Genomic DNA, 27076 nt, shown 5'->3' with positions numbered 1-27076 from the left:
TACAACAACCATCTACGCTCATTTTCTTGGTTTTGTCTGTCACAGTATCTAGTTTATCCCCAGATTACTTTAGATGTCATCAATTACAGAAAAACTCCTACACAGAATAGATACTTTATAGCTGCATATGCTTATTCACCTAAGAAGTAAAGACCTCAAAGAGCATAAATGCAGTATAGCTTTATGTTATTTGGAATTTTATAGAAACCATTCCTTTAGGAAGAAATTTTGAGACTGACTTCCTCTTTTCACTTTACCTCAAGCCTGCCTTGACTGACCTTCCTTGCTATCTGAGAGTGTGCCGGTAAGAGTTAAAGGACTTATCATGAGACAATCACAACTAGCTAGTTTTAGGTTTGGGGGGAGAAGCGAGGGCTGTGCTCCTCTGACTTGCATTGCATTATCTTTAAAAATAACACAACAAAAATTTTCTTTTACAAATCTATTCAAATGCAACTTACATTTAGTTCAAAATTAAACATATTAAATTAACACAATCAGAAACGTTCTAAACCTAAACCAGGATTTTGATTTACTCGTTTAAAACTATCCTGGCCCATAAAGCATAAATAAACGACTTCAAATGCACTATCTGAAAATCCCAGCACAGACAGAGAGGCAGCTCTCGACCAAATCAGACACTCACTATCAAATCACGCACCATAAAATCTGCACCTAAAAAGGGACCATAACTGCAGCTCCGAACACCATGAGGCAGAAAAAGAACCTTCCAGGCTACTTTCTGGGATGAGGCCAGAAAATTAATGCCTGATATGTTGGACTAGTTGTAGCACCGACCAGTACTCAGGCTGTGTTTATTTGAGGACAGCCCTTTCCAAGGAGGTTTCTTACTCCTAGAATGTATAATAACTAAATAAATAAAGTTTTTATCATCTTACTACTCTATACTTGCCCAGCCCTGGGTCTCCCATCATTAATCAACCAACCCCACTGATTCCACTGAAATCCTCTGCTCCTTGTTAAATTTCCCAAATCCTCAACTTTTTTTTCAAAAGTTGTCTCCCTGCTCTAAGTAAACCCAGACTTTCCCAAAGGATAGAATTTCCCCGAACGCTCTCCAGAGAAGTCCACTAATCCCCCAGCATCACAGAGTGGCAGGGAGAAGTGTGGGCACCTCCAGGTTCCTCGATGCTGCTCCCATTTATTTATTTATTTTGCGGTACACGAGCCTCCCACTGCTGTGGCCTCTCCCGTTGCGGAGCACAGGCTCCGGACGTGCAGGCTCAGCGGCCATGGCTCAGGGGCCCAGCCGCTCCGCAGCATGTGGGATCTTGCCGGACCGGGGCACGAACCCGTGTCCCCTGCATCGGCAGGCGGACTCTCAACCACTGCGCCACCAGGGAAGCCCGCTGCTCCCATTTAAAGCTCACACTCCTGTTCACTCTCCCTCCGCACAGCTGCCATCTAGGGGCTCCCCCGCCACTCCCGCCCACTGAAGAAGTCTTCAGCACCCGGCTGACAATAGATCTCTCCTTCAAATGCCACTCTTGCCATAATCCTAGGATTTCAATGTCCGACTTCCTTGACGTCCGTAACTCCAACGCCCGCATCCTCCGGTCCATTTTAGCTATCCAGTTTACAAGACCACATCACCCAGGACTCTCCTCCCAGGCCTGACACACTGTCACTCACATTAACTGCTGCTCTTGCATCTCACTGAGTCCTCCACCTCCCTAACTTCTACGTTTTCTCCCAACCTGTCCATCCATTCTGAATTCTCTTCCTTCCTATCCAGGCTACATTCCTGGACGGATCATCCCAACTACTCCTTCACCTCCACCCTCAATTCACTTGCATCCCAGTAATACTGCTGTATCTATCCAGCAAAACTCTAACCCTAGAGCAGTCCAGTAATTCCTCCCTGCTCCTCCACTGCTAAAGGGAAAAGAAGAAGTTAGAGAAGGGAGAAGGAAGCAGAGGGAAGAAAGTGGGAGAAAGGAGGAGGGAGAGGAGGAGGAGAGAGAAAAGAATGTTACGTCACCTTGAAGACAGCTGGGCTTTTTTTTTTTTTTTTTGCGGTATGCGGGCCTCTCACTGTTGCGAGCAGACGCGCAGGCTCAGCAGCCATGGCTTACGGGCCCAGCCGCCCCACGGCATGTGGGATCTTCCCGGACCGGGGCACGAACCCGTGTCCCCTGCATCGGCAGGCGGACTCTCAACCACTGCGCCACCAGGGAAGCCAGCTGGGCTCTTTTATAGTCCACCATCACCTCCTTTCCCATTTCCCCCAAAGACCAGTCTAGACCTTCATGATCCTCTCAAGCTCATGCCACACTCTCAGCATCTCAGCTACTTCATCTGCAATTTCAACATAACATCCACCTGACCCCACTGGGCCACCAGAATCTCAGTCTCTTGCTTCTTAGCAGAATGGCTGGAGGTTAACACAACTTAAAATAGATCTACTGCCAGTTAAAACCAGTACACTTCCCTATGCCATCAAAAGGCAAGCAAAATAATTCTGTGAACATAGGTACACTCGTGTGTTTTTAGGTTCCAACAGGGATCAGGAAATAACATGTACAAATAAACTTGTGGGAAATGTGAACATGTAATTAAACCTTTCTAGAGGCTGTTTACAAGATTACGTTCAAGACTATGAATTGTCTAACCATAAAGAACCCAGAATCCACTAATTTGCTATTTGTTTAGTAAACCCTTTCCCCAGTGAGAATAAAGATGTATACAACAATAAAAACATAGTTTTAAGAGGAAATCATCTAAATTAAGAGAACCATTCTGATAACTGTACTTGAGAAGCATCTATTTTCATAAAACTATTTATATACCAAAAACTAAAGATTCTTGTCACATCAACAAACATTAAATGAAGGCACATGATGCAAAACACTGTGTCAAACTTTTCAGGGGATACAAAGAAGTTAAAAAAAGAGACAGAGAGTGAAGGAGGGGTAGAGGGAGGGGTCCCTATCTGTAAGAGTCTTCTAGCTCTTGCAAGAAAGAATATGTTTCTAACAAAAATAATAATAGCATAGCAGCTAACACTGACTGAATGTTTACTATGTGCCAGGTCCTGTTTAAAGTGTTTTACTTGTTTTAACTAATTTAAACCACAAAAGAACCCATGGGATAGGTACTATGGTTATCGCCATTTATCAATAAAGAAATTAAGGCATGGAGAGGTTAGGTTACTTGTTCTATGTCATACAACTGGTTAAATAAAGCCAGATTTTGAATCCAGGGAATTTAACATAGAAGGCGAGTGCTTAGTCACCAATCACCATAACGTTCAGCCTAAAGATTTCTAACTACTCAGTAACCTAAAGCAGAGACTTTCAAAGTATAGTCCGTGAAAACCTGGGGGTGCCTCCTAGCCCTTTTGAGAAGGCAAAACTATTTTCATAATAATACTACGACTTTATGTGCCTTTTCCACTGTGTTGACACATGCACTAAAGGTATAAAGGACAGGCAAAAGCATTCGTTGCCTCTGGACAACAGCGTCAAACCATACTAGCGGTCAGTGTATTCTTCAGTGTCAGCGCTCTCAGACAAAAAAGAAAAATAAGAAAGAACATTTTTAAAACACTGGCTCACTTAGGAATGTCCCTGGTGACTTTTCATATGCTCAACCCTTGAGTATGTATCTTTGTACCATTCTGTGTGATGAAACAGGAAGGGGAGGCCCGGCTGCTGCGTCCTGGGTGTGATGCTGCTCCCAGGACAGCACTGGGTGCTCTGTGAGCTGCAAGCTGAATCAGGTACTTTTTTCACGGAACCCTATTCTTACTCGAGAGAAGAACTGACGCACAAACTTGGTATTTGGCAGACATTTTCTTAAAAACAAATGAAATGAGTCATTTTAAGAGAATAAGGGGCCCTGATATCAAAAGCTTTGAGAACAGCTGACTCCAAGAAATGCTGGAGGAAACGAAACTGAAGTTCATTTAATGTGTCGTTTTCATTAAGTCTTACTATTCCTTCTCAGCCTACAAAACGAGTGAACTATTATTACATACCACTTTCTTAAACTCACACATGAAAGTGTGATCACTTGAAAGTGTGAAATGACACATAAGATTCCTTAGGAAGTTCTCACTTACCTTCATTTCGATAACAGTTTGCAGAGCTTTAGTTTTGGCAGAATCGGGGGCATTCTCAAATCTCCGATGCATCTCCTATACAAGAGAAGCAAAAAAGAGAGTAAGTGTCCTCCTTTTCACTCTCATTTTTTCAACAGGAGAGTGGAGAGGCAAGTGAGTAGTAGTTACATGCAAAGATGACTACCCTGGCCTTGTAAGATACTCTGATCCACTTTCTGTCTTCCTGACCTTTCCCTGTGGACCAGGGAGTACACAGACTGCATTCAGGCTAAGGGGCACAGGAGGGTCCCCATCTCTGCACACCTGGTTATACACGGTAAGTCACACAGACCCCAGCCACCACAAGAGGTGAAGCTCCGGCACATCCCCATGTTGTGTGTCACTCTTCCACAGGACTCTGAGACATATTATCAGAACTCCAAACAATCCAAAAAGGGGATTAGAAATAGTCCCTTTTTAAAAGGAGAAATCAGGACTTCCCTGGTGGCGCAGTGGTTAGGAATCTGCCTGCCGATGCAGGGGACACGGGTTCGAGCCCTGGTCCAGGAAGATCCCACATGCCGCAGAGCAACTAAGCCCGTGCACCACAACTACTGAGCCTGCGCTCTACAGCCCATGAGCCACAACTACTGAAGCCCGTGCGCCTAGAGCCTGTACTCCGCAACAAGAGAGGCCAGCGCAATGAGAAGCCCGTGCACCGCAATGAAGAGTAGCCCCTGCTCACCGTAACTGGAGAAAGCCCGCGCACAGCAACAAAGACCCAACAGAGCCAAAAATAAATAAATTTATTTTAAAAAAAAAGAAAAAGGAGAAATCAAAGTAGCCACAGTCCACACTGCACAAAACAACTGAAAGCATTTGTGTTGACGACCTCCTTTGCATAGCATCCTCCCCCAGAGCAACAACCACCGGGCTACCTACGATGGAAATCTCTCTCTAGAGGGGCTACGATCAGAAAGAAAAAGAAGGTAAGACTGCTGAACAAGTTTCCTAAACAGTCTACCTGTAGCAAATAGCAGAAAAACATAGCTATTTTTTTCAATCCAAATGTCAGTGTGTTCAGGATCAGAAAGGAAAGAAGGAGATGGTAGAATATCACAGTTAGGTCTTCAAGGATCCCCCTGAAGTCACCAGACCTCCTCAGGCTATCTTCTTGTCAGATTCTGTCGATGTCTCTGAGTCAGCCAGTACCAGAGTACCCCGGTACAGCCCCTAGTGATGGCAGAGAATACAGATGGAGACTTCCCATCTGAACAGTGCTGGTGAAACTCTAGCCCTGCCCTTGCTCTGCCCATCTGACATGTATATAGATGTTTACTAGGTCACTCAAACGTATTTCATTCAAAACAAAACTCGTGATTTTCTCCTCTTTAACCCAGCCCCTCCTCTGAAGATTGATGAGTCTTGCCCATCTCCTTAAATGGCATTGCCCTGCCGGTGGTTCAAGCCAAACAGCAGTGTCTCCTTGTGTCTTCCTCACACACCTTCACTTCCTACCACCTTCTAGAGCAGGTCCTAATTGTTCCAGCTTCAAAAGAGTTCTTGAATTTATCATTTCACTCCACTTCCAGTCTAGTTTAAGCCTAGATTACTACAACAGCCTCGAGTTAAGTTTCCTTTCATTTCCTCTGTCCATTTTAAAGAAAGCAATGGTGTACTCTAGATAAGGCATCAACAAATCATGGCAATAGTCTGTTTTCAATCCTTCAACGAGTTTCCTATTTACTTCTCACCCTCTACCAGGTCAACACAATCTGATCGTAACAGACAGAAGACTAGCCCTCCTGTCATAACTATGTTAAAATTAGACAAAAATGCATAAAGCAACTGTTTTCAGACACTGGAAAACAAGCAGCACAGGACTATGATCCTTGAGAGAAGAGAAACTAACAAGGTTATGGTCCGGACTTGCTATCCAATATGTGACGCAGGGAGAGGAAGACCAAACGGAAAACAGCAGTCCCGCAGAGCTCAGAAGACAGATCAGTGGGTAAGAGTCCCAAAGACAGTAGAAATGTGCAGAGCAGAACGACACAGAGGAAGACGCTAGCCAGAAAAGCAGCAGTGTCTGATCTGACAGGGGTCCCCTGGAGTCTTTGACCAAATACTAAGCCTGCATGTACAGGGAAAGACTCCACAGTGTCAAAGAACAACTACTGGGGACAGAACAACTACCACAGAGCTACGAGTCGAGCAACTACCTGAACTCACGTGGGGCTGGGAAGAATTCAAGCTCCAAAGAGTCAGAGTGGAGAGAACATCAGAGGCACTGAGCAGAGACACCAGGAAGGCCACATCTTAGGAGTAGAGACAGTCTAGCCCTGGAGGGGAGGCTACCTAGACTAGAGCCAACAGAGTGTAAAAGCAAGTCTCCTTAAGGATCGAGTTAATCCACAATTAACCCCTGCAAGATAAAACACTTCATTAAGACAGTAAAATGCAGAACACATTAATCCAGGACAAAATCTGAACAATTAGTTCAGGCCATAATCACCTCTCACCTGCATTAAAACAACAAATTCATCAGTTAACCCCCCAGCCTCTAGTTTGTCCACACTGAATCTACTCCCTACACTGTAAACAGGTGACAAATTGGGCACACAGATATTTAATAATATGTTTAATAAATGACTGCAAACTTTAAAATGTAACAAAAATAAAATGAATCCTGCTAATTGTAAATAATCATCACCTCTTAATAAAGTCCTCTATCCTATACGTCACATTTTTCACTTAACATTTCTGCAACTACTTGAAATACTAAAACTGCATTTCTCTGAAATATCTCACAATTCAGACCCTGAACTAATTTCATCTGACGCCTTTCCCATTACCTACTTCCAAATTAGGGAAATTTCCAAATGCTTTACAGTGAAACTATTACAATTTCATTTTAAACTCTAGCAAGCATATCAGCAATATATAAGGAAAGATATCCATTTGAATTAAAAAAAATCCTCCTCTGCTAAGGAACTAGGGTGCACTTTAAACCATTCGCAGGCATAAAGCTTTCCCGTTAAGATCTTGTAAAACCTATCAGTCGTAACAGATTTCCATTCAAAGGCCTGCGCATTAAAGCTCATTATGAACACATCCTGCAGTCAGTGGGCTGACCAACTCCCCTTTCCCAGAGAGCACATCGAGCCTCTGACTCCTGCACTGTTAATAAAGGGAGAGGACTCTGGGAATAAAACAGAATGTACCATTCAGACAAATGTAAGAAGTCGAATGTGCTAGTGCTTGCTTTATTTCCCTCTTTTTAGCCTGAAAATTTGCACTGCACAGAAATTAAAGTAAAGTACAGGCAGAATTATCTGGATCTTGTTATACTGTCAACTGTGGTACACGGCAGAAAATGTGTTCAGTGCCTCTCACTGATTTACTAAAGAATAATGACTAGAGAAAGAAAACAAACAAGTTAGGAACAAAATGTATCCGTTGTTAGTAGTTTCTTTCTTTTTAAAAGTAAGTCAACATTTACTTACACAACTGAGAGAAAGGAGCATTTGTGACTGAAAAGTAGTACTTATGTCTGAAATTTCTTTCTTTCAACTTTCAGGTTTTAGCCTCCAGCACACCCTTGGTTCAAGGGTAGACGTCCCTTCAGCAGATTTCAATCCTCCACACAAGTTCTGGCTTTACTGTACTCCACACGGAGAAGTGAAGAAGGAACCCTCTCTACTCTTCCTGTACCTCAACTCCGCCGTTGTAAGACAGCACTGCACTGTGACCCTTTACCATCTCAAGTAACGGCATGCTTCTGAGAAAACATATCTTCCTGTCAAAATGGAAATGAGGTACAAATGACACACCAAAAAAAAGATGAAGAAGGATAACCTGAATCAAGTTATGCGATGCAACTGTTCACACTTCCAAGTTATGCGATGCAACTGTTCACACTTTCCAAAATCACTAGGAAAGGGCAAACTAACTAGGGACCCTTTTTCTTTTTTAATTCTTCCTACTCTTTTGTCCAAGGTTTCTATTTTTTTTCTATATATGTTTATTTCTCTTTTTTTCCCTCTAACCTCCTCTGCCAAAGATACAGATAGGCATTCCTCAGACATGTTAGAGCCAGAATTCCTAGCCTAGAACCTAGTTAAAGAGTAGGGCTTTTAAACCTCAAACACTGCTGCAAATCTTATCATGAGAGCAGTTGTACTAAACAAGGTTTGTTGACTGAAATATTATAGAGACAAAACTTAACATACGTGTAAATGTTTTAAAACAAATTAGTATTTTAATTTCTTTTTTTTTTTTTGGCCGTGTTGTGCATCATGCGGATCTTAGTTCCCCGACCAGGAATCGAACCCATGGCCCCTGCAATGGAAGCGCAGAGTCCTAACGACTGGACCGCTAGGGAATTCCCAACAAATTAGTATTTTATTCATCACAATAGGATCTACATTTCAAAAAAACAGGAGCACATATAGAACTGAAATATTTATTCAGCCTATAGACAATGCTTGGTATGCATATGGATAGCCGATCCAAAAATTCCATAGCCAATTCAGGTATGTTCTGCCAACACACTGAGAACCAAAGTTTGGTGTATCACAGAATCACCTGTAAAGCCTGTTAAAATTCCATACGCCTGGCCCCAGGCACTAACCACGTCTTGACTGTAGTTCAGTATGTGTCCAATAGATGTCTTCACACTTCTATCCATCAAAGGAAAGGCACTCCAGTAAACAATACAAAATCTAACAATAAGTCACGTAACAATGTAATTTCAGTACAAACAGAAAATACAATGCTTAATTTAATTTTTGTTTCTCTTCTTTGGCTTTTATTTGGGGGAATTATTTACCTGCTAGCTACAGAATCATGTTCATAAACAAAATGGAAAACTAATCACAAATGTTCCTGGATATGAATGCCATTTTAATGTTACTGTATTTCATCAAATCTAAGATGCCACTGATTGTAAGGCAAACCACTGTTTAATGTGCTGGAAAGAAAAGAAGGAAATGCCTCCAAATAAACCATGACCCAAGCTTCTATCATTCAGAATTTTTATTTTATACTGATTGCAAGACCCTTTTTTACTTATTTAACCATAAAGTTTAATCATATATCATTTTGAACTGTTTTATAACTTTCTCCATACCAATAACTGTTTGTTTCAATGCTGATTCACAGCATAATATTACTGAAGACATAATGAACAACAGCTAAAGTTAACATGAGAAAGAGCAAAAATGCTCACAACATTGACTAAAATGAGCAGCTGTTAACTGTTTTTGAGTACACAGGCAAACAAATAGAGCAGGACTGCGGCCTTGATGACAGAGATTTTAAGATGCCATCAAGGATAAGACTTATTAACTCAATTTCATACTGTTGAGATGGGAAAAACTATGAGCCTTGGAATTGATGAAAACCCGCTTTTTTAAAAGATGGACAATAATCCAATAATAATAAAACCTATGGATACCCGTGTTGCCAGCTCTCAATTCTTTCTGCCTTTCTTGACACACCAGTGATATAATGTACAATAGCCATTTCAAGTCACCACTCACCCAACCTACAGTTGTTAAGTTCTTTATTAGACTTCCTTGTTCACTCGTAATTCTCCCTCCCCCAATTTATTCTCAACACAGCCAGAGTAAATTTTAAAAGCTATACTAGATCACTCCCTTGATTAAACATTGGCACAGTTTTCTCTTGTACTTTGAATAAAATTGTTGCATTACCTGCAGGGATCCTGAAGCAAGTGCTTTGTCTCCTAGAGGGCATGGGTTTTTGTTTTGTTCACTGCTACTGTATTTCCCTGTGCTCTGCACATGGGTTAGGGCCCAATAAATATCTGATGAATGGAATGAGTGACTCTGGCCCTCGCTACCTCTTCAACCTCTCATCTCATGCCTGTCTTCCCCTTAAACAATATGCTTTTGTCCTCTAGTCTCCTTACTGTCTCCTGAAAACTCCTTCTCATCAGGCCTTTGAAACTGTTAACCTTCTTCATGAAATGATTTTACCCAAATGCTCAGCAAGACTGTTTCAACTTTCTTCAGATCTCCCTTAAAGGGCACCTCCTCAAAGATGCTTACCCTGTTTATCCCCTCTCCCAACATAATTAGACTCAACTAATTTATTTCCTCTCATAATTATCAGTTTATTGTCTCTCACCAGATTTTTAAGCTCTAGGAGGGCACAGACCATGTGTTCTGACATGAAAAATGTATACCCAGCGTGTATCCCAAGGTCACATACATTCTAGAAGCTCAATGGATGTTTGTTGAGTAATGAGCAAAGAAAGGCTGTGCCGAGTGCCTCTAGCACCTTGTCACTCTGGAAACGAAACATCGAGCCACAATGTTACAAAGCTTTACTCCAAATTACCATTTTAGCTTCTGTTACCTGTATTTTCTAACATACACAAATTTAATTGTTTAAGGCTCTTGCTATGGCAATAAAAGATTCTTTCCTGTCTCAAGATTGTATTAAAACCTTTTTCTTACATTCTCTTCTAGTGCTGTTATTTTTTAAGAAGTAGCTCTTTATTTCACCTAGAACTTCACTTGATGTAACTATGTACTGTTTTCCAAATAGATGGCGATTCTCCCCAAACATGCATCATATGCTTAAAACTCTATTATTTCTGGGTTCTATCCCGTCTCATCAATCTAGCCATCTATTACTGTGCCAGTGCCACACATTTTAACATCACTGGGCTTAAAACACACATATCATGAGCTGCTTAAACAAGTGTCCCCGCACTGTTCTTCTTGCAAAGAAACTGCAACATCATTCGGGCATGTGTCAAGAATATTCCTATCGGGATTACATTAAATTCACAGAGTTGGGGGAAAGCAGCATCTTTATATTAATGTTCCCATCTACATTGTAATGAAAATTTAGCCCTATCCTTTCCATTACCGTTACTGATATTATTTATTTCATTTTCCTTATCTAACGGCACTGCCTAACACTTCCAGAATAATGTAAATACTGATGAACACAGCTGTCTTTGCCTCTCCCTAACTTTAATGGATGCGTCTTAGTGTACGTCAGAGTAAGCACAATTCTGGCTACTAGTTTAAAATATGTTTATAATACACATTTACTGAGTTGTTTTATTTAAATAATGCTATAAAAGTGTCATTCAATTCTTATTTTTAGTTCACTTGGTTTAGTTTTCAAAGTGTCTGTAACATTTTATCTAATGTCTTTGACACAGCTATCAAACACTACAAGGTTGTCTTTTCCTTTCACCTATTACAAATCATAACTGTGAATGCCATATTGAGCCGTTCTGGATTCCTAGAATAAACTCCTTTGGGTCAGAATATTATCCTTTTATCATAATGCTGATTTTATCTGCCAATATCTTATTTATAACTTCTACATCTAAACTCATAAGCAAAACTGGTTTGGGGTTTTAGTTTGTTTTCTAACCTTCATTAGGTTTTAGTATCCAGTGGTCACACTGGAGAAAAAAGAATTGGAAAAGCTATCCTTCTTTCTGTAAGCTCCAGGCTTAAACTTCTTTCCCTACATTTCAACTTATTCAACCAACATTTCTTGAGTACCCACTGTGCATTTGTTAGACACTGACAAGATAAAATTTCATATATATATATATATATATATATATATATATATATATATCTCCACATCCTTGGTGCAAAAAATTAAGTGAACAATGAAGAAACACACATGGAAGTATACTATAATATTACTGGCTCATCTACATATATGTATAGAGCTGCACAAGGAAGAATTCACAGAAGAACTGAAATTTGAGCTAAGTCTTAAAGGCAAGTAGGAGAAAAAGAAAGGGGAACCAGCATTCTAAACATGTGTTCCTGAAGCAATCACTTCTACTTGCTCTTAAATAATTTTAATCCATAGGACTGTGTTTCCTGTAAGATGATGCTACATTACTAATAGCAACTGGAATTGTGTATTGATACAACTGACAAGGCCTATATTTCTTTCCACATTATGTGCAGAAGTGGGACTTAATATTTGTAGAGCTTGTTACTTCAAAATTAGTCTTAAATTCATTTTTTTTCCTACTACTTGTTCAAATTCACCATATTTCTGGTTGTTCTCTGCCAGAATAACACTGTGGCTTTTCATAATCCTTAACTATTGACTATTTATTAACTCTAAAACTCAAAAATAAATGGGCAGAAGTTGAAATATTCAGAACAGAAGGAGTAAAAACATAACATTCAAAGTTCATCACGATGCTGGTAGGGTTTTCCTGCTGGATGCTATTTGATTTGAGATGATCACACCTTCTCTAACAATGTTCTATGGCTTGGCTCCAGGTTACCTCATTAAAATATAAACTCTTTAAAGTAAAATGAAAGAAACTCAGGATAGTGCCTACAACACAGTAGTTGTTGATAGAAAATTTTCTAAAACAATACAGTCCAGTAATTTGAAGACTGTAACATACATAGCTGCAGATTAACCGTAAAAATACAGTATATGCTTCTGGGAGGATAAACTGGTCCAATCACTCTGGGAGACAAGACTGATATTCAGAGTTTTGAAAAAGTACACACGCTGAGCAGATTCATTTCTGGAAATTTATGCTAAAGAAAAAAATTAATGTACAGGGATATATGGCTAGGGATATTCACTGCAGCACAGTTTTATAATAATGAAAAATTAACAGTAGTCTAAATTTTCAACAGCAAGAAATATAAATAACTGCAACAGAACATTATAAATTCAATTGAAATTACAAAACTCTACATGTACTGACAAAGAAAGAAAGATGGTCAAGACAAATTATTAAGAAAAGCGGGTAACATTACATTATGCATCGCTGCACTACCTAATACAGTAGCCACTACCTACACAGAGATACTTAAATTTAAATTTGATTAATTAAATTTAATTTTAAATTAGTTATATTTAAATAAAATTTAAAATTCAGTTCCTCAGTCACACTAACCACATTTCCACTACTCAACAGTCACATGTAGCCAGTGGCTACCACATTGCAGAGAGCAGATACAGACCGCTTCCATCATCAGGGGAAGTTGCTGTTTACCATACTGCAGAGAGCAGATACAGACCGCTTCCATCATCAGGGGAAGTTGCTGCTTTGCTGCTTTTAACTGCCTTCCTCACACTTCATTTAAAAAGGGATTATTCAGACTGGCACTAAAATAGTTCTGGGATTTTATTATCCCCCTATCCAAACGTGAAAATTATCTGAAGACTCTGACCTCATATAGGGAAGTAGAGCTGTCATTTTTTTTAATTCAATGTAAGATGAATTCTTCACTTAAGCTTTCTTAAAATGAAGCATTACATAGAAAAGTGAAAAATTATCAGTAGTCACAGTGGTCAGCTGAAGTCTGAGGTTCCTCTCTAAAAATAAGTGACAGCATACCTCTGTATCATTCCCTCTAGCTGTGCCTCCAGGGCAGCAAATATATATATTTTTTATTTTATTTATTTATTTTTGGCTGCATTGGGTCTTCGTTGCTACATGCGGGCTTTCTCTAGTTGCGGCGAGCGGGGACTACTCTTCATTGCAGTGCGCGGGCCTCTCATTGTGGTGGCCTCTCTTGTTGCGGAGCACGGGCTCCAGGCACATGGGCTCAGTAGCTGTGGCTCGAGGGCTCTAGAGCACAGGCTCAGCAGTTGTGGTGCACAGGCTTAGTTGCTCCGCGGCATGTGGGATCTTCCCGGACCAGGCCTCGAACCCATGTCCCCTGCATTGGCAGGCAGATTCTTAACCACTATGCCACCAGGGAAGCCCAGCAAATAATTTCTATCACGTATCTTTTACAGCAAGACAATCGTTTCCATGGAAACCACAGGGCAAACATCCATTACTGCTGCCTAGGACTTTATAAGCACACCGAAAATGAGGGAATCGCTTACCTTCAATTATTAATATTTTAAAATTGAGCAGTAGTTAGCTACTCTAATTCTGGTTTTGTTGTGTGTGTCTCTATGAACAAATCAAGAGATGAAAAACAAATCAAGAAAATTCTGTGCCCCTCTAGCAACAAAATGAGTCTACAGAAATCAGGAGGGGGAAAAAAGAAACCAAGAAAGGTATTAAGCCAGTATACATGCCAGCCAATGTCATCTCATACAAGACAGCAAATCAGAACAGAAATCAGTGCAGAATTTAGGTAAGAAAGAAGAAATTCCCTTGCACTAGTTCAGGAGAGCATATAAATTTATCTAGGTCAAAATGCTGACTAATCAGGAAAAAAAGACAGTCGTAACAACTGAGAAAGTGGCCACTCACCTCTCTCAACAGAGCGTTCTCTTTTTCCTTCTGCTCCAAAAGGCTTTCGAGGTGGTGGACGTGCATCTCTGCCTCTGCCAGTCTCCTTGTTCTCTCATGGTCCTCCTCAGTAGCCTTAGCAGAAAGCCCCTTGCTCTGCAACATCTCCAGAAGCTTCTTGATGGATTCGTCCCGAGCGTTCAGGGTTTGCTTCTGCGTCTCAATCCGCAGCTCCATCTCCTCCAGAGTCTTTCGAAGGAGGAACAGCTCCTTGGCCTGCCGCTCGTGCTCAGTGTGCAGCCTCTGAAAGTTCTCCTCCGTCAGCTCTGTCACACAAGGCTCACCAGTCCTACTGTTACTATCCTGTTGAAACAGCTGGTTCAGGTCCCTCTGGATCCGCAATTCATCCTGGAGAGCCTGGATTGTCATTTGCATGTGCTGGTATAAAGACAAAAAGGAAAACCCAAATGAGCTTTCCTCCTCAAGCAGCAGAAGCAAAGCAGATTGCGGGGAGTGAGGAAGCCGCTATCACAGCTCTCAGAACCCTGCATTTAGCAAATGAGCATTCACATTACTCTGTTTTACACTGTCTTTAAAAATGATTGAGATAATCTGTAAAATGTCAGTAATTTAATTTGTGTTTATTACCAACAGGAAACAAGGTAAGTCTGGCAGCTCCTCACTTTGCTTGACTAAATAAAGACACTGTTCAAGATTAACAGAAGGTATTACATGGAACTGAAGGTGAGGAGAGGGAAAATCTATAGGAATACGGACACATCATACAAAAAATTTCACCAAAAAACAAACGATGTCAAAATACAAAATGACTTTTAAGTGTTTTACAATTAAGTTAGCACATTAAATAATAAACATATGAGTGCATGCCAGAACGTGCTTTGCACTCCTTATGTGTTAATTCATTTAATCCTCACTATAACACATGTACTATTATTCGAATTTTATTGATGATGACACCATGCATGCAGAGACTTAAATAACTCACCCCAAGATCACACAGTAAGTAACAGAGCTGGCATTCGAATTAAAGCAATTCTCGCAGCCCACTGAAGCTAGTACCCAAAGGTAACAAGATAACTTGAAGCTTTAAAAACAAAACACAAAAAACTGAGGCTGTGTGAGCTATTTATACAGAAGATAACAATATAAGTGAGTAATTTGAGTAATTAAATGAAAACGTTAGTGCAGATAAGCTAGTAAAATGTTTCAGAGGGTATATCTTTAGCCTGTATCCCTAACGAAGGTATATGAACCTTTAATTTGAATGGATAAATTCTAGAACATTATACAAAGAACCTAAAAGGAAGTTACATCAAGAATCATGTTTTTAGAAATGAAGAAGCAACAATAGAAAATCACTCTTTGTATTCAAGGTATTCAAGGTCTGGCAGTGTGCCGCAGTGGAAGGAAACTAACCCACAGTCGGAAGACATGAGTTTTAGTTCCAGCTCTCACACTAAAGAGCAACCTGATTTGGAACACATCGCCTTCTTTCTGGGTTTCAGGTTCCTCATATTTAAAATGAGGATATAAATGCCTGCACCATCTTTTCAAAGAGCTAATAGTATCATTGAAATCTTTGTGGCATATATGTTAAAACATACATTGTTTAAAACTTTTGGCAAACTGCAAAACAGCAGTAAATATCTCAAGGAAACGATCTGGCAAGTGTACAAAGACGCTCATTGTTGTTTATACCAGTGACAGAATTAGAAACAACCTAAATGGATATTAATAGGTGATGAGTTAAGTAAATGAGAAATGTCCACCCAGTTTAATACTATGCATCAATTTTTTTAAATGTAGATTTATATTTACTGATAAAAACTACAGTTACAACATATTAAGTGTAAAAAAGCAGATATATAATAGCAAGTATAGGATGATCGCGATTCTAATTTTTAAAATGTATATACATGTAGACCCAACACAGCCAAAAATAAAATAAATTAATTTTTAAAACAAAGTATATACATGCAGAGAAAAGTCTAAAAGGTTGCAAACAATTACCAGTGTCTGGGTATGGGTAGATTTTACATTTTTCTTCATACTTTTTTCTACTATCTAAATCCCCTACAGTAAGCAAGTAATCAATAAAAAGAGACATTTTTACCTTTAAAAATAAGAGAAAAGACTTCAGAGATGCCTGCTTGGCTGTGTTCAATTTGCTACCACTTTGGTTAAAAGGGAGGGAACAATAAATATTTACTATTTACTATAAATAAAAAATATCATAAGAAATAAAAATACTTCTGTAATGTTACACAAGAAAAAATTAATTTGGGGGAACAGAGGAAGGCAAGAAGGGAGGAAGGGAGGAACAGACTGGAATCACTGAGGGACAACATGTAAGAAAAGTTTATTCTATTCCACATAAAAATTTTTTTTAACTGAGGTGTAACTGACATTGAAAATTTTTTAATAATAGCTTTATTGAGACATAATTCACATATACCATAAAGTTTGCCAGTTTAAAGTGTGTAAGTCAGCAGTTTTCAGCATATTAAAAGTTATGCAAAAAGAAAGATTGAAATAAACTCATGTGTAAATGTTCAAAAAAATTTTAAAAGTCATGCATCGATCACTACTATCTAATTCTAGAACACTGCCATCACCCCTTAAGAGAAATCCCATATACATCTGCAGTCACTTCCCAGCCACTTCCCATCTTTCTCTCCTCCTAACCCTCCTCTTGAATTTGAACTAAATGTATGTACTACCCACTCAAAAATTAAATTTTAAAAAATGTCTAATGATATTTTTCAGCCTCAAAAAGGAAGGAAATGCTGACACACGCTGCAACATGGATGGACACTATGACAAATGAAATAAGCCCGTCACAAAAGACAAATATTACACGAGTCCACTTACATGAGGGTCCCTAGAGCAGTCTACCTCACAGAGACAGGAAGCACAAGAGTGGTTGCCAGGGGCTGGGGAGACGGGAGACAGGGAGTGATTGTTTGATGGGTGCAGAAATTCAGTTTTACAGGATGAAAAGAGTTGTGGAGATGGATGGTGGTGATGGTTGCAAAACAATATGAATGTACCTTATGAACTGTACACCTGAAAACTGGTTAAGATGGTAAATTTAACATGGTGAATGTAAGCTGTATTTTACAACAATTTTAAACACTGGGGAAAAAATATGCCTGCCATAGAATTCCAATGTGTTGATATTAAATAATTTACTTATAACTATTGATAAATATTTAGTTTGGTTCTCATTTTCCACTATTATAACGGGCACCTTCACATGTGTATTTCTGCACATCTATCCAAATTTTTCCTGGAGATAAATTCTGCAAGGTGGAATTCCTGGATCAGAGGGTATGCAGTTATGATTTTAATACACACAACAAATTACCTCTAAAAGGGTCTGTACAGATTTAAACTTCCACCAAACAATGTCTGAGCACTTTCCTATACCTTTGACAACTGGGTATTTTCTTTCTTCTCTTTCTTTTTTGGGCTTTTCTTTGATTACAAGTAAGACTGAATATCTATTCACATATCTACAGGTGCTTTGTATTCCTTCCTTTGTGACTCATCTGTCCTTGTTCTTTGTTCATTTTGTTTTGGGGACATTTAACCTTTCTCCTAATCCACTTTAATATCTTTTTATATTTGGAAAACAACCTTTTGCCTGCTGTGCATGTTACAAATATATTTCCAAATCTGTCATTTTTCTTTTAACATAGTTTATGGTAACTTAAATAGAGAATTTTTTTAGTGCAAAGATAAGAACCTCTTCTTTTATAGTTTCTGGTTTTGGTATTATGCTTAGCAAGTAGTGAACTTTCAATTATGGCAGTCTTCAAACTCTCGAAAAGCACTGGCTTTTTCTTACGAAAAATAAATTTACAATAAAATTATCAGGTATTTGAATTCATGAATATGATTCTTTAAATAAATTTAACTACCCGCATCATGCTGCAAAGATTCTCAACAGTTGTTGGAGTTCAAAATCCTTAATAAAAAGATGTGTCAAAATGCTAATTCTCTGAAGCCTATAATCAACCCCCAGTTTCATTCTTTACCTTTGGAAGTCAAAAAATCCAAATAAATCCTGAGCAAGTTTATCCCACAGGGAAATATCAGGAGTTAAATTCAACAGTGAAACTGATTTCTAGGTACAACCGTCCCTCCTTTTCTGGACGCTCATCACCAAATTCATTCAAATCAAGAGAAACAGATGTTGACGACAGCTAACAGTCTCACATACACTTTAGCACTTGTGATTATACTAGTATGGCAAGCACTGTTTTGGTGAAGAAAGAAAATACAACGACTAATGTGCCCTGCTTCTCCAGCTCTGCTTGCACTCATTTTACTAGAATATAGAATTAAAATGATGCTCTGACTGGTAGCCGAGAAGGCTACACAGCAATTTTCTCCGTCGTAATGGGAATCAGCACCCCTTCTTTAGGCTACATTCAAGCTAGATTCACTTTATAAAAATTCCTGCCAACTCCCTTGGGAGAAGAAAGAAGCAGCAGGCAATAAGCCAGCCTGCCCTTTCTCTAGCACATTCGTACTGAAGATAAAGTGAGCATATCTGCACGTATCACAGACATTTACCATGATCGACGAAAAACAGACATGCTGAATTCAGTAGGACGATCTCAGTTGTCAGATATTAGGAAAATTTCTATTTGGGAATTCTGCTCATGACACTCTCCAAAATGATCTCACACTTCTCACATTCCAAACTGTACACCAACACTCACTAGTCTACTTCTGCTCACTCTAACACTCAGCTTGAGCTGGAAGACTGGAAAAATAACAGCTTAAAATTTAGTTCAAGGATTGTGCTAAAATTACACCAAGCTGTATCTCAATGAAATGGTAGGATGTTGTGAACAACAATAATGAAAATTCTTAAATCTCTGATAGGGTTTATGATCTTTTTTTTAGAAAAATACATCTCAAAAACAACAAAAGATCACAACAATGCTTCATATATTTTAGACAAATATCAGAAGCTCTTCTGAGGCAAAACTTCCATTAGTTTCTCTGAACAAGAGAACGCTTTGATCCAGTTTATCCTGATTTCTAAAATGACAGAACCATGGAGTCTAGAGCTATTTTTAGTTACAGAAAAAGAATATTATGGATACATGAAAATGGTCATCATCACAAACATTATACTGCATCCCAGAGAGTTCAATGCACTATTTGTCAAGATAACCATTAGAAAAAATACCAGTACTGCATCCTATTATGTTAAATTAAGACCGATTTTTTTCCTGAAACATGTAAATACATACATTGAGTAAACTTTATCAATGCAAAATGCAAAAGAGTTTATAATAATTCTTACTAACATCACCCAAGTCGATCCTCAGGCTCTGTGATGTTCTGATCTGTGCTGTACCGTATGTGTCCCTAAGAAGAGCACTTACCAGCCCAATCTGCAATTTATTTCTTTGTATCTGTCTTCAAGAAAAACTTTCTAGAACTTGGGACTTTCATCTTTTTACTCAGGGGCACGGCACAGTGTTTGGTATAATAAGTGCTCAATAAATTTTTGATGAAAGACTGACAAAAACAAATTGTCACGCGTTATTTTGAAAGTAAATGGCTACTAGATAGTAGATGCAAATCAAGTCCCTGGAAAATTATATCCTTCCCCTATAACAGAGAGAATTACTCTCATTCTGTAACAATTAGTTCCTTATCAGCTAACACAAAAAAAATTCTATCTCAAATACAAACTGGCCAAAATACTAAATGCAATCCTAATTTTTAAAAAAATGTTAATTATACACTCTGGATTTATTTGTGTTTGATCTGAAGTGAAGAGAAGCATTTTCAAATAATAAACTGTCAACAAGTATCTTTTATACTTTTAATACTATACAACATACACAAAAAGTATAGGATAGAGTTCTTGTCCAAAAACAGAGCGTACAAAGTGGTAAAACTTAATAGCTCTATACACACTCACACACCAGCACTACACCTTATTATAAATTTAAATTAAGACTATTCAAGAAGGAGAAATGGGACATATAAAAGCACTCATTATATATGCAACATACTCAAATGAAGTTTAGATTCTACAAGATCACCATGATATGGATTCATGAATCTTTAATATGAAAAGAAAGTATTCTAATTTCTATCATTTTAGAAGAAGCTCAAAGTTTTTTAATGAGTCTGAATCTCCAAGACTGAGACAAAGGAAGAGCCTCTAAGGTAATTCATTTCATCTGATCATTCGTCTAGTATTCTTTCCGTTGATTCTTTCAGTTGATGACAAGGATTTATTTTCTGTGCAGCAAAGCACACTGTAAACTCTCAAATATTAAACCAAAACCAAGTTCTCAGACTGATCTAAACACAAGCAAGAGACATACTGCAATGCAAGAAACAACCACACCAGAATTCAAATGGATAGATTAAATTGTTTAAATGAATGCTACTTTGAGCTTATTCTCCTCTAAAAAAGATGTCAGAGTCAAGAAAATGAACAAGCAATTATTCCAGATTCCTAGCAGCTACTCTCTGCTACTGAATCCAGGAGAGAAAAAAGAACATCTGCCTTTATGCCAGCATAACCCAGAAGAGAAATTAAAGAATAAATGAAAATACTATCAAAATGGGCAAGTCCCAAGGTCATTAATACATTCTTTTATTGTGTGCTCATAAAGACAACTCAAGTGACAATAAACTGATTTTAGTACAAGTTCTAGAAATGCCAAATAGCTTTCAGTTACCCAAACTCCCATACCATTTACTTACCCCTTAGCCTCTACTTAAAGAGTATCCTCTACCCGTTCCCTCACTTTCACTCCCAGCTAAATCCTACCTGTCCTTTCATCCTTAGATCAGGCATTATCTCCTCTAGAAAGCCTGTCTGACTCTCAAACTGAACAAAAGGCAAAAATAGAGAGGAAGGAATGGGTGGAGGAAGAAAAGTACAGAAAGAAGAAAAGATAATATCCCAAACCAGATATTACAATAGTAAAAATATCACACTAAGCAATGTCAGGGTTGAAGACGTCATTCCATTAAAACATAACATCAAAATAAAAATTTTTTTTAACCTTAAAAGTAAAATCAACCAGCAGGGGGATCCTATAGTAACCATTTCCATAGTGTTTACTTGAGAATGCTCAGTACTAACAAAGCAATGGCAGAATTAAATACAAGGGACCATAAAGGTACTGTTCAGTCTAGCAGCATTTTAAGTATCAAGCTCACTTCTTTCTTCATGCTCTACAACCCAAAAGTTTCAAGCATCTGCAACAGACGTCAATGAGGTTAACAAAATTCCCAGATTTAGTCCCTGAAATACTAGTATATAAATCAAGAAGAAATAAGGGTAAAGAAAGAAGAGTTAAGCGATACCAATCAGCTGTGAACATGTTAAGAGCTAACCCTGGCAATGCTGCAACTGGGAGTGGATTCAGCTGAATAAACACACACCGGAGGCAGCAGCTTGGCTGTTGAGGGGGGGGCGGTCCCTGCTGACATTCAGCTGCAGCGCATGGCATAAAGCTAACAGGGGCTAATGTCTGTGTCTCACAGAGCTATGTCAACACTGAAGTCACTGTGTGCCCAAAGCTTTCCAGAAGCTATAGAATTCCCTTCTCCTTTTTTCCCCTCCTCTTCCTCCAGAGAAAGAGAAGAGGCAAGGAAGACTGATATTGAGGGAGAGTACAAAGAGATCATGACCTTACAGTCTTACAGAAAAGCACTCGTGTACACTGCCATTGTTTAAGATGCTTTCACACACACTATCACTAAACTGTGTTAAATTGAAATGAAGCCCACCAAAATTATTTACATAAATAATTCTGTCTTGAGGAGAAAATAGCATAGAACATATACAAAGAACATCAGCTAACCAGAATAAACCAACCAAATTACTCACATTTTTTTTCAAGACTTACATCTTTACTAATGGGCTTTCTTGTAAAAATCAAATCTACACTAGGCAACTGATAGACTACAATAGTCCACTGTTATATTTTGTTCTAGAGATACTAAGACCAAGTGCAGTAAGACAAGTGAAGGAAATCAAAGGTATAAGAATTAGAAAACAAGAAACAGTCATTATACAGGATGAAAACTCAGAAGAAATTACAGACAAAATATCTGTATCATTAAGAGAGACAACCCTCAGAATGGGAGAAAATATTTGCAAATGAAGCAACTGACAAAGGATTAATCTCCAAAATTTATAAGCAGCTCATGCAGCTTAATAACAAAAAAACAAACAACCCAATCCAAAAATGGGCAAAAGACCTAAATAGACATTTCTCCAAAGAAGATATACACACTGCCAACAAACACATGAAAGAATGCTCAACATCGCTAATCATTAGAGAAATGCAAATCAAAACTACAATGAGATATCATCTCACACCAGTCAGAATGGCCATCATCAAAAAATCTAGAAACAATAAATGCTGGAGAGGGTGTGGAGAAAAGGGAACCCTCTTACACTGTTGGTGGGAATGTAAGTTGATACAGCCACTGTGGAGAACAGTATGGAGGTTCCTTAAAAAACTACAAATAGAACTACCATATGACCCAGCAATCCCACTACTGGGCATATACCCTGAGAAAACCATAATTCAAAAAGAGTCATGTACCAAAATGTTCATTGCAGCTCTATTTACAATAGCCCAGAGGTGGAAACAACCTAAATGTCCGTCATCGGATGAATGGATAAAGAAGATGTGGCACAAATATACAATGGAATATTACTCAGCCATAAAAAGAAACGAAATTGAGTTATTTGTACTGAGGTGGATGGACCTAGAGACTGTCATACAGAGTGAAGTAAGTCAGAAAGAGAAAAATACAGTATGCTAACACATATATATGTAATCTAAAAAAAAAACAAAAACCAAACATGGTTCTGAAGAACCTAGGGGCAGGACAGGAATAAAGACGCAGATGTAGAGAATGGACTTGAGGACACAGGGAGGGGGAAGGGTAAGCTGGGATAAAGTGAGAGAGTGGCATGGACATATATACACTACCAAATGTAAAACAGATAGCTAGTGGGAAGCAGCCACATAGCACAGGGAGATCAGCTCGGTGCTTTGTGACAGCCTGGAGGGGTGGGATAGGGAGGGTGGGAGGGAGGGAGATGCCAGCAGGAAGAGATATGGGAACATATGTATATATATAACTGATTCATTTTGTTGTGAAGCTGAAACTAACATACCATTGTAAAGCAATTATACTCCAATAAAGATGTAAAAAAAAAGAGTCCAGCAAGGGACTTCCCTGGTGGTCCAGTGGTTAGGAATCCACCTTCTAATGCAGAGGACGCGGGTTCTGCATCCCACATGCCACGGGGCAACTCAGCACGTGCCACAACTACAGAACCCACCAGGGCCCACATGCTCTGGAGCCCGCACACCGCAACGAAAGATCCTGCATGCCGCAAGGAATATCCCATGTGCAGCAACTAAGACCTGACACAGCCAAAAATAAAATAAATAAATATTTTTTTAAAAAGGGTTTAGCAAGCCTGGCGCATATAAGATCAACATATAAAATTTAACTGCATTTCTCTACAAGGAACAAATCTTTAAAAAGTGTAATTAAAAAGAGAGAGAAAGAGAATCTTGATAAATAAAACCAAAGAAGCATCTGGGGATAAAATAACAATAAAAAGTCAAACTATTATGGAGAAAATCATAATTGTTTTGAAAGCAAAACACCAAGGTATAAATATTATTTTTTTTGTATACAATCCCTTAAATTTTCCATGGCAACCATCAAATAAGGCATATCTAAGACTCTTTTGCACATGCTTCTGTAAAAATGTTAAGTAGATAAAAGAAATCTTTAAAAATTAATAAAATTTTTTTGAAAATCAATTTAGGTACTAAACAGACAATACAAAAGATTGCTTCATGTTTTAGCAGCATGTTGAGAGGAAATAAAACCATATGGTATCTTCATGGGGTATTTAAAAGGAAAATACATTTGTTTTCTTGACTCTCACCAATTTTATCACATAAACTCCAGTAAATACACGTGTTACCATTATTTTCATTTATCTCCTATACCCATATTTACTCATCACGTTACATTTTCAATTTGAATACTTAGGTCTATGACTACAAAATCTTTCACTTCACTTCAGCTGACTGCATACTTCTAGGGGAAAGTTAAACATGCACTCACCCTATGACCCAGCGATTCCACTTCTAGATATTTCCACAAGAGAAATAAAAACATGGCCACCAACACATCTGTATAAAAATGTTTACAACCGCTTTATTCATAAGAGCCAAAACTGGAAACAACCCCATCAACAGGAGAATGGATAAACTGATTATGCAATATCCATGCAATGAAAACTACTCAATATTAGGATGACTATGGATACATGCAACAACACGAATAAACTTAAAAAAAAATAGTACGCCGAGCAAAAGAAGCCAAACACAACAGAGTACAGACTATATGGTTCCATGTATAGGAGGTTCTAGAGCAGGCAAAACTAATCTAAAGTGAAAGGAATTAGAACACCATCTATGTGTTGAGGGCAGGGAAAATACTGATTGGGAAGGAGCTCAAGGGGACCTTATGGGATGATGGAAATGTTCTATATTTTCATAAGACTGCATTATATGACTACTGGCATTTGTCAAAACTCATGGAACTATGATACTGAAGATCCATGTATTTTGCTGTATGTAAACTATACTCCAACAAAAAATAAATATATTAGGGCTTCTCTGGTGGCGCAGTGGTTGAGGGTCTGCCTGCCGATGCAGGGGACACAGGTTCGTGCCCTGGTCCGGGAGGACCCACATGCCGCGGAGCGGCTGGGCCCATGAGCCACAGCCGCTGAGCCTGCGCGTCCGGAGCCTGTGCTCCGCAACGGGAGAGGCCACAACAGTGAGAGGCCCGCGTACTGCAAAAAAAAAATAAAATAAAAATAAATTTAAAATAAATTAATTAATTAAAACAGAAAAAAGTAACAGGTATAGGTCTGAAAAGGGAAAAGTAAATAAATATTCAAGAAAACTTCTTAACAAGTAGGAATGACTTCACTTAAAAGAAAGAAGGATAATTTAGTTGATTTTTAAGAACACTTCCAGTTCCAACATGTATTATGCTCTATCACCTAATTCAATTGTAACCCTGCATTCTTAAAAAGGTTAGAGAAGAAAGCAGAAGCTTGGGGCTACAGAGACTCATTCAAATATACAACAACGTATGGAAATCACCATTAACAATTTGCCTTATTTGCTTCAAATCTCTCTCTCTCTCCCCCACCCCTCACTGTTGCTTATTTAAAATTCACATAAGTGATGTCATCTGTTCTTGATTCTCTTTGCAAATTGCTTATGTTACTCACATAATTTGCCTGAGAATGTAAACTGGTATAGCCACTATGGGAAACAGTAATGGAGGTTCCGCAAAAAATTAAAAATACAACTGCCATTAGATCCAGCAATTCCACTTCTGAGATTTTATCCAAAGAAAACAAAAATACTAACTCAAAAAGATATCCACACCCCCACGTTCACTGCAGCATTATTTATAATACCCAAGATACGTTAACAACCTAAGTGTCCATCAATGGATGAATGGATAAAGAAAATGTGGTCTGTATATCTATACACATATGTGTATATATTATTATTCAGCCATAAAAAAAAAATAAGATCTTACCATTTCGGGGGGGGGGCGGACCACAAGCTCACAGATAGAGAACAGATTGGTGGTTGCCAGAGGTGGGAGACAGGGAGTGGGTGAAATGGGTAAAGGGAGTCAAAAGGTACAAACTTCCAGTTATAAAAATAAATAAGTCCTGGGAACATAATGTACAGCATGGTGACTATAGTTAATAACACTGTATTACATATTTGAAAGTTGCTAAAAGAGTAGATCTTAAAAGTTCTCATCCCCCAAAAAAGTTCTTTGTAACTATGTGTGGTGATGGATGTTAACCAGACCCAGTGTGTTGATCATTTTGTACTGTAACCCAACAGCAAAATATTGAAACTAATATAATGTTATATGTCAACAGTACTTCAATTTTTTAAAAACGTGTTTGAGATTTATCCACACTGATATACATAACTCTAATTCATTCACTTTTATGAACTGTGTAATACAGGTTTCACAATTCCTTATCCAATATTCTAAAATCCAAAGAGCTTTAAAAAGACTAAATTTTTCTCCAAGCTTAATGGAAAAACCTGACTCAACTGCTATGAGGCTATTTACCATTTATTTATCCAATTTAATATGAATATTCCTATGTTTTGCTACAGATTTAATATGTTTGATTACTGGGTATTGTCCAGATCCCAATGGGAGTATTACACGATATGCAGTTTATATACTGGATTACCTTTCAAAATCTGAAAAAAACCTAAATTCCAACATACATGTGCCCTAAGTATTCTGGAGGAAAGGACTGTGTACTCATATTCCATTTTGTGAATAAATATCAACTTATCCACTCACCTACTGAGGAACAGTTAGATGTTTTTCCACTTTTTTCACCGTTACAACAAGCACATGTACATCTACCTGTCTCCTTGTGCACATGTGCAAAAGTTTCTCTCAAGGAGACACACAGGAATGAAACTGCCCGGTAGGAGAGCATGTCTTCAACCTTACTGGTCATTTAAACGTACCTTTTTCAATTTACTATAAACAAGATGCATGACACAGATGATAAAAGGGAGCAGATATCCAGCCTATAACTTTCATATCTACAGAATCATTAATCATACAACACTTTCCATTAATCATAAAACCAC

At 38.4% G+C, this 27076-nt stretch overlaps 1 protein-coding gene across 2 annotated transcripts in view; it reads right to left on the bottom strand.

Moving 5' to 3' along the window:
• Positions 1-27076, bottom strand: part of ERC1 (ELKS/RAB6-interacting/CAST family member 1) — a 415242-nt gene that overhangs the window by 288411 nt on the left and 99755 nt on the right. For both annotated transcript variants that reach the window (XM_060164429.1, XM_060164430.1), the window contains exons 3-4: positions 14319-14735; positions 4085-4159 (exon numbers count right to left, since the gene is read on the bottom strand). In XM_060164429.1, the coding sequence (XP_060020412.1) occupies positions 4085-4159; positions 14319-14735 (492 nt within the window). The remainder of the gene's footprint in view (positions 1-4084; positions 4160-14318; positions 14736-27076) is intronic.

The sequence above is a fragment of the Lagenorhynchus albirostris genome, chromosome 11 (assembly GCF_949774975.1).
Source record: "Lagenorhynchus albirostris chromosome 11, mLagAlb1.1, whole genome shotgun sequence".
Lineage (NCBI taxonomy): Eukaryota > Metazoa > Chordata > Mammalia > Artiodactyla > Delphinidae > Lagenorhynchus > Lagenorhynchus albirostris.
The sequence above is the reverse complement of the archived record's forward strand: the minus strand, read 5'-3'. Positions and strand labels throughout refer to the sequence as shown.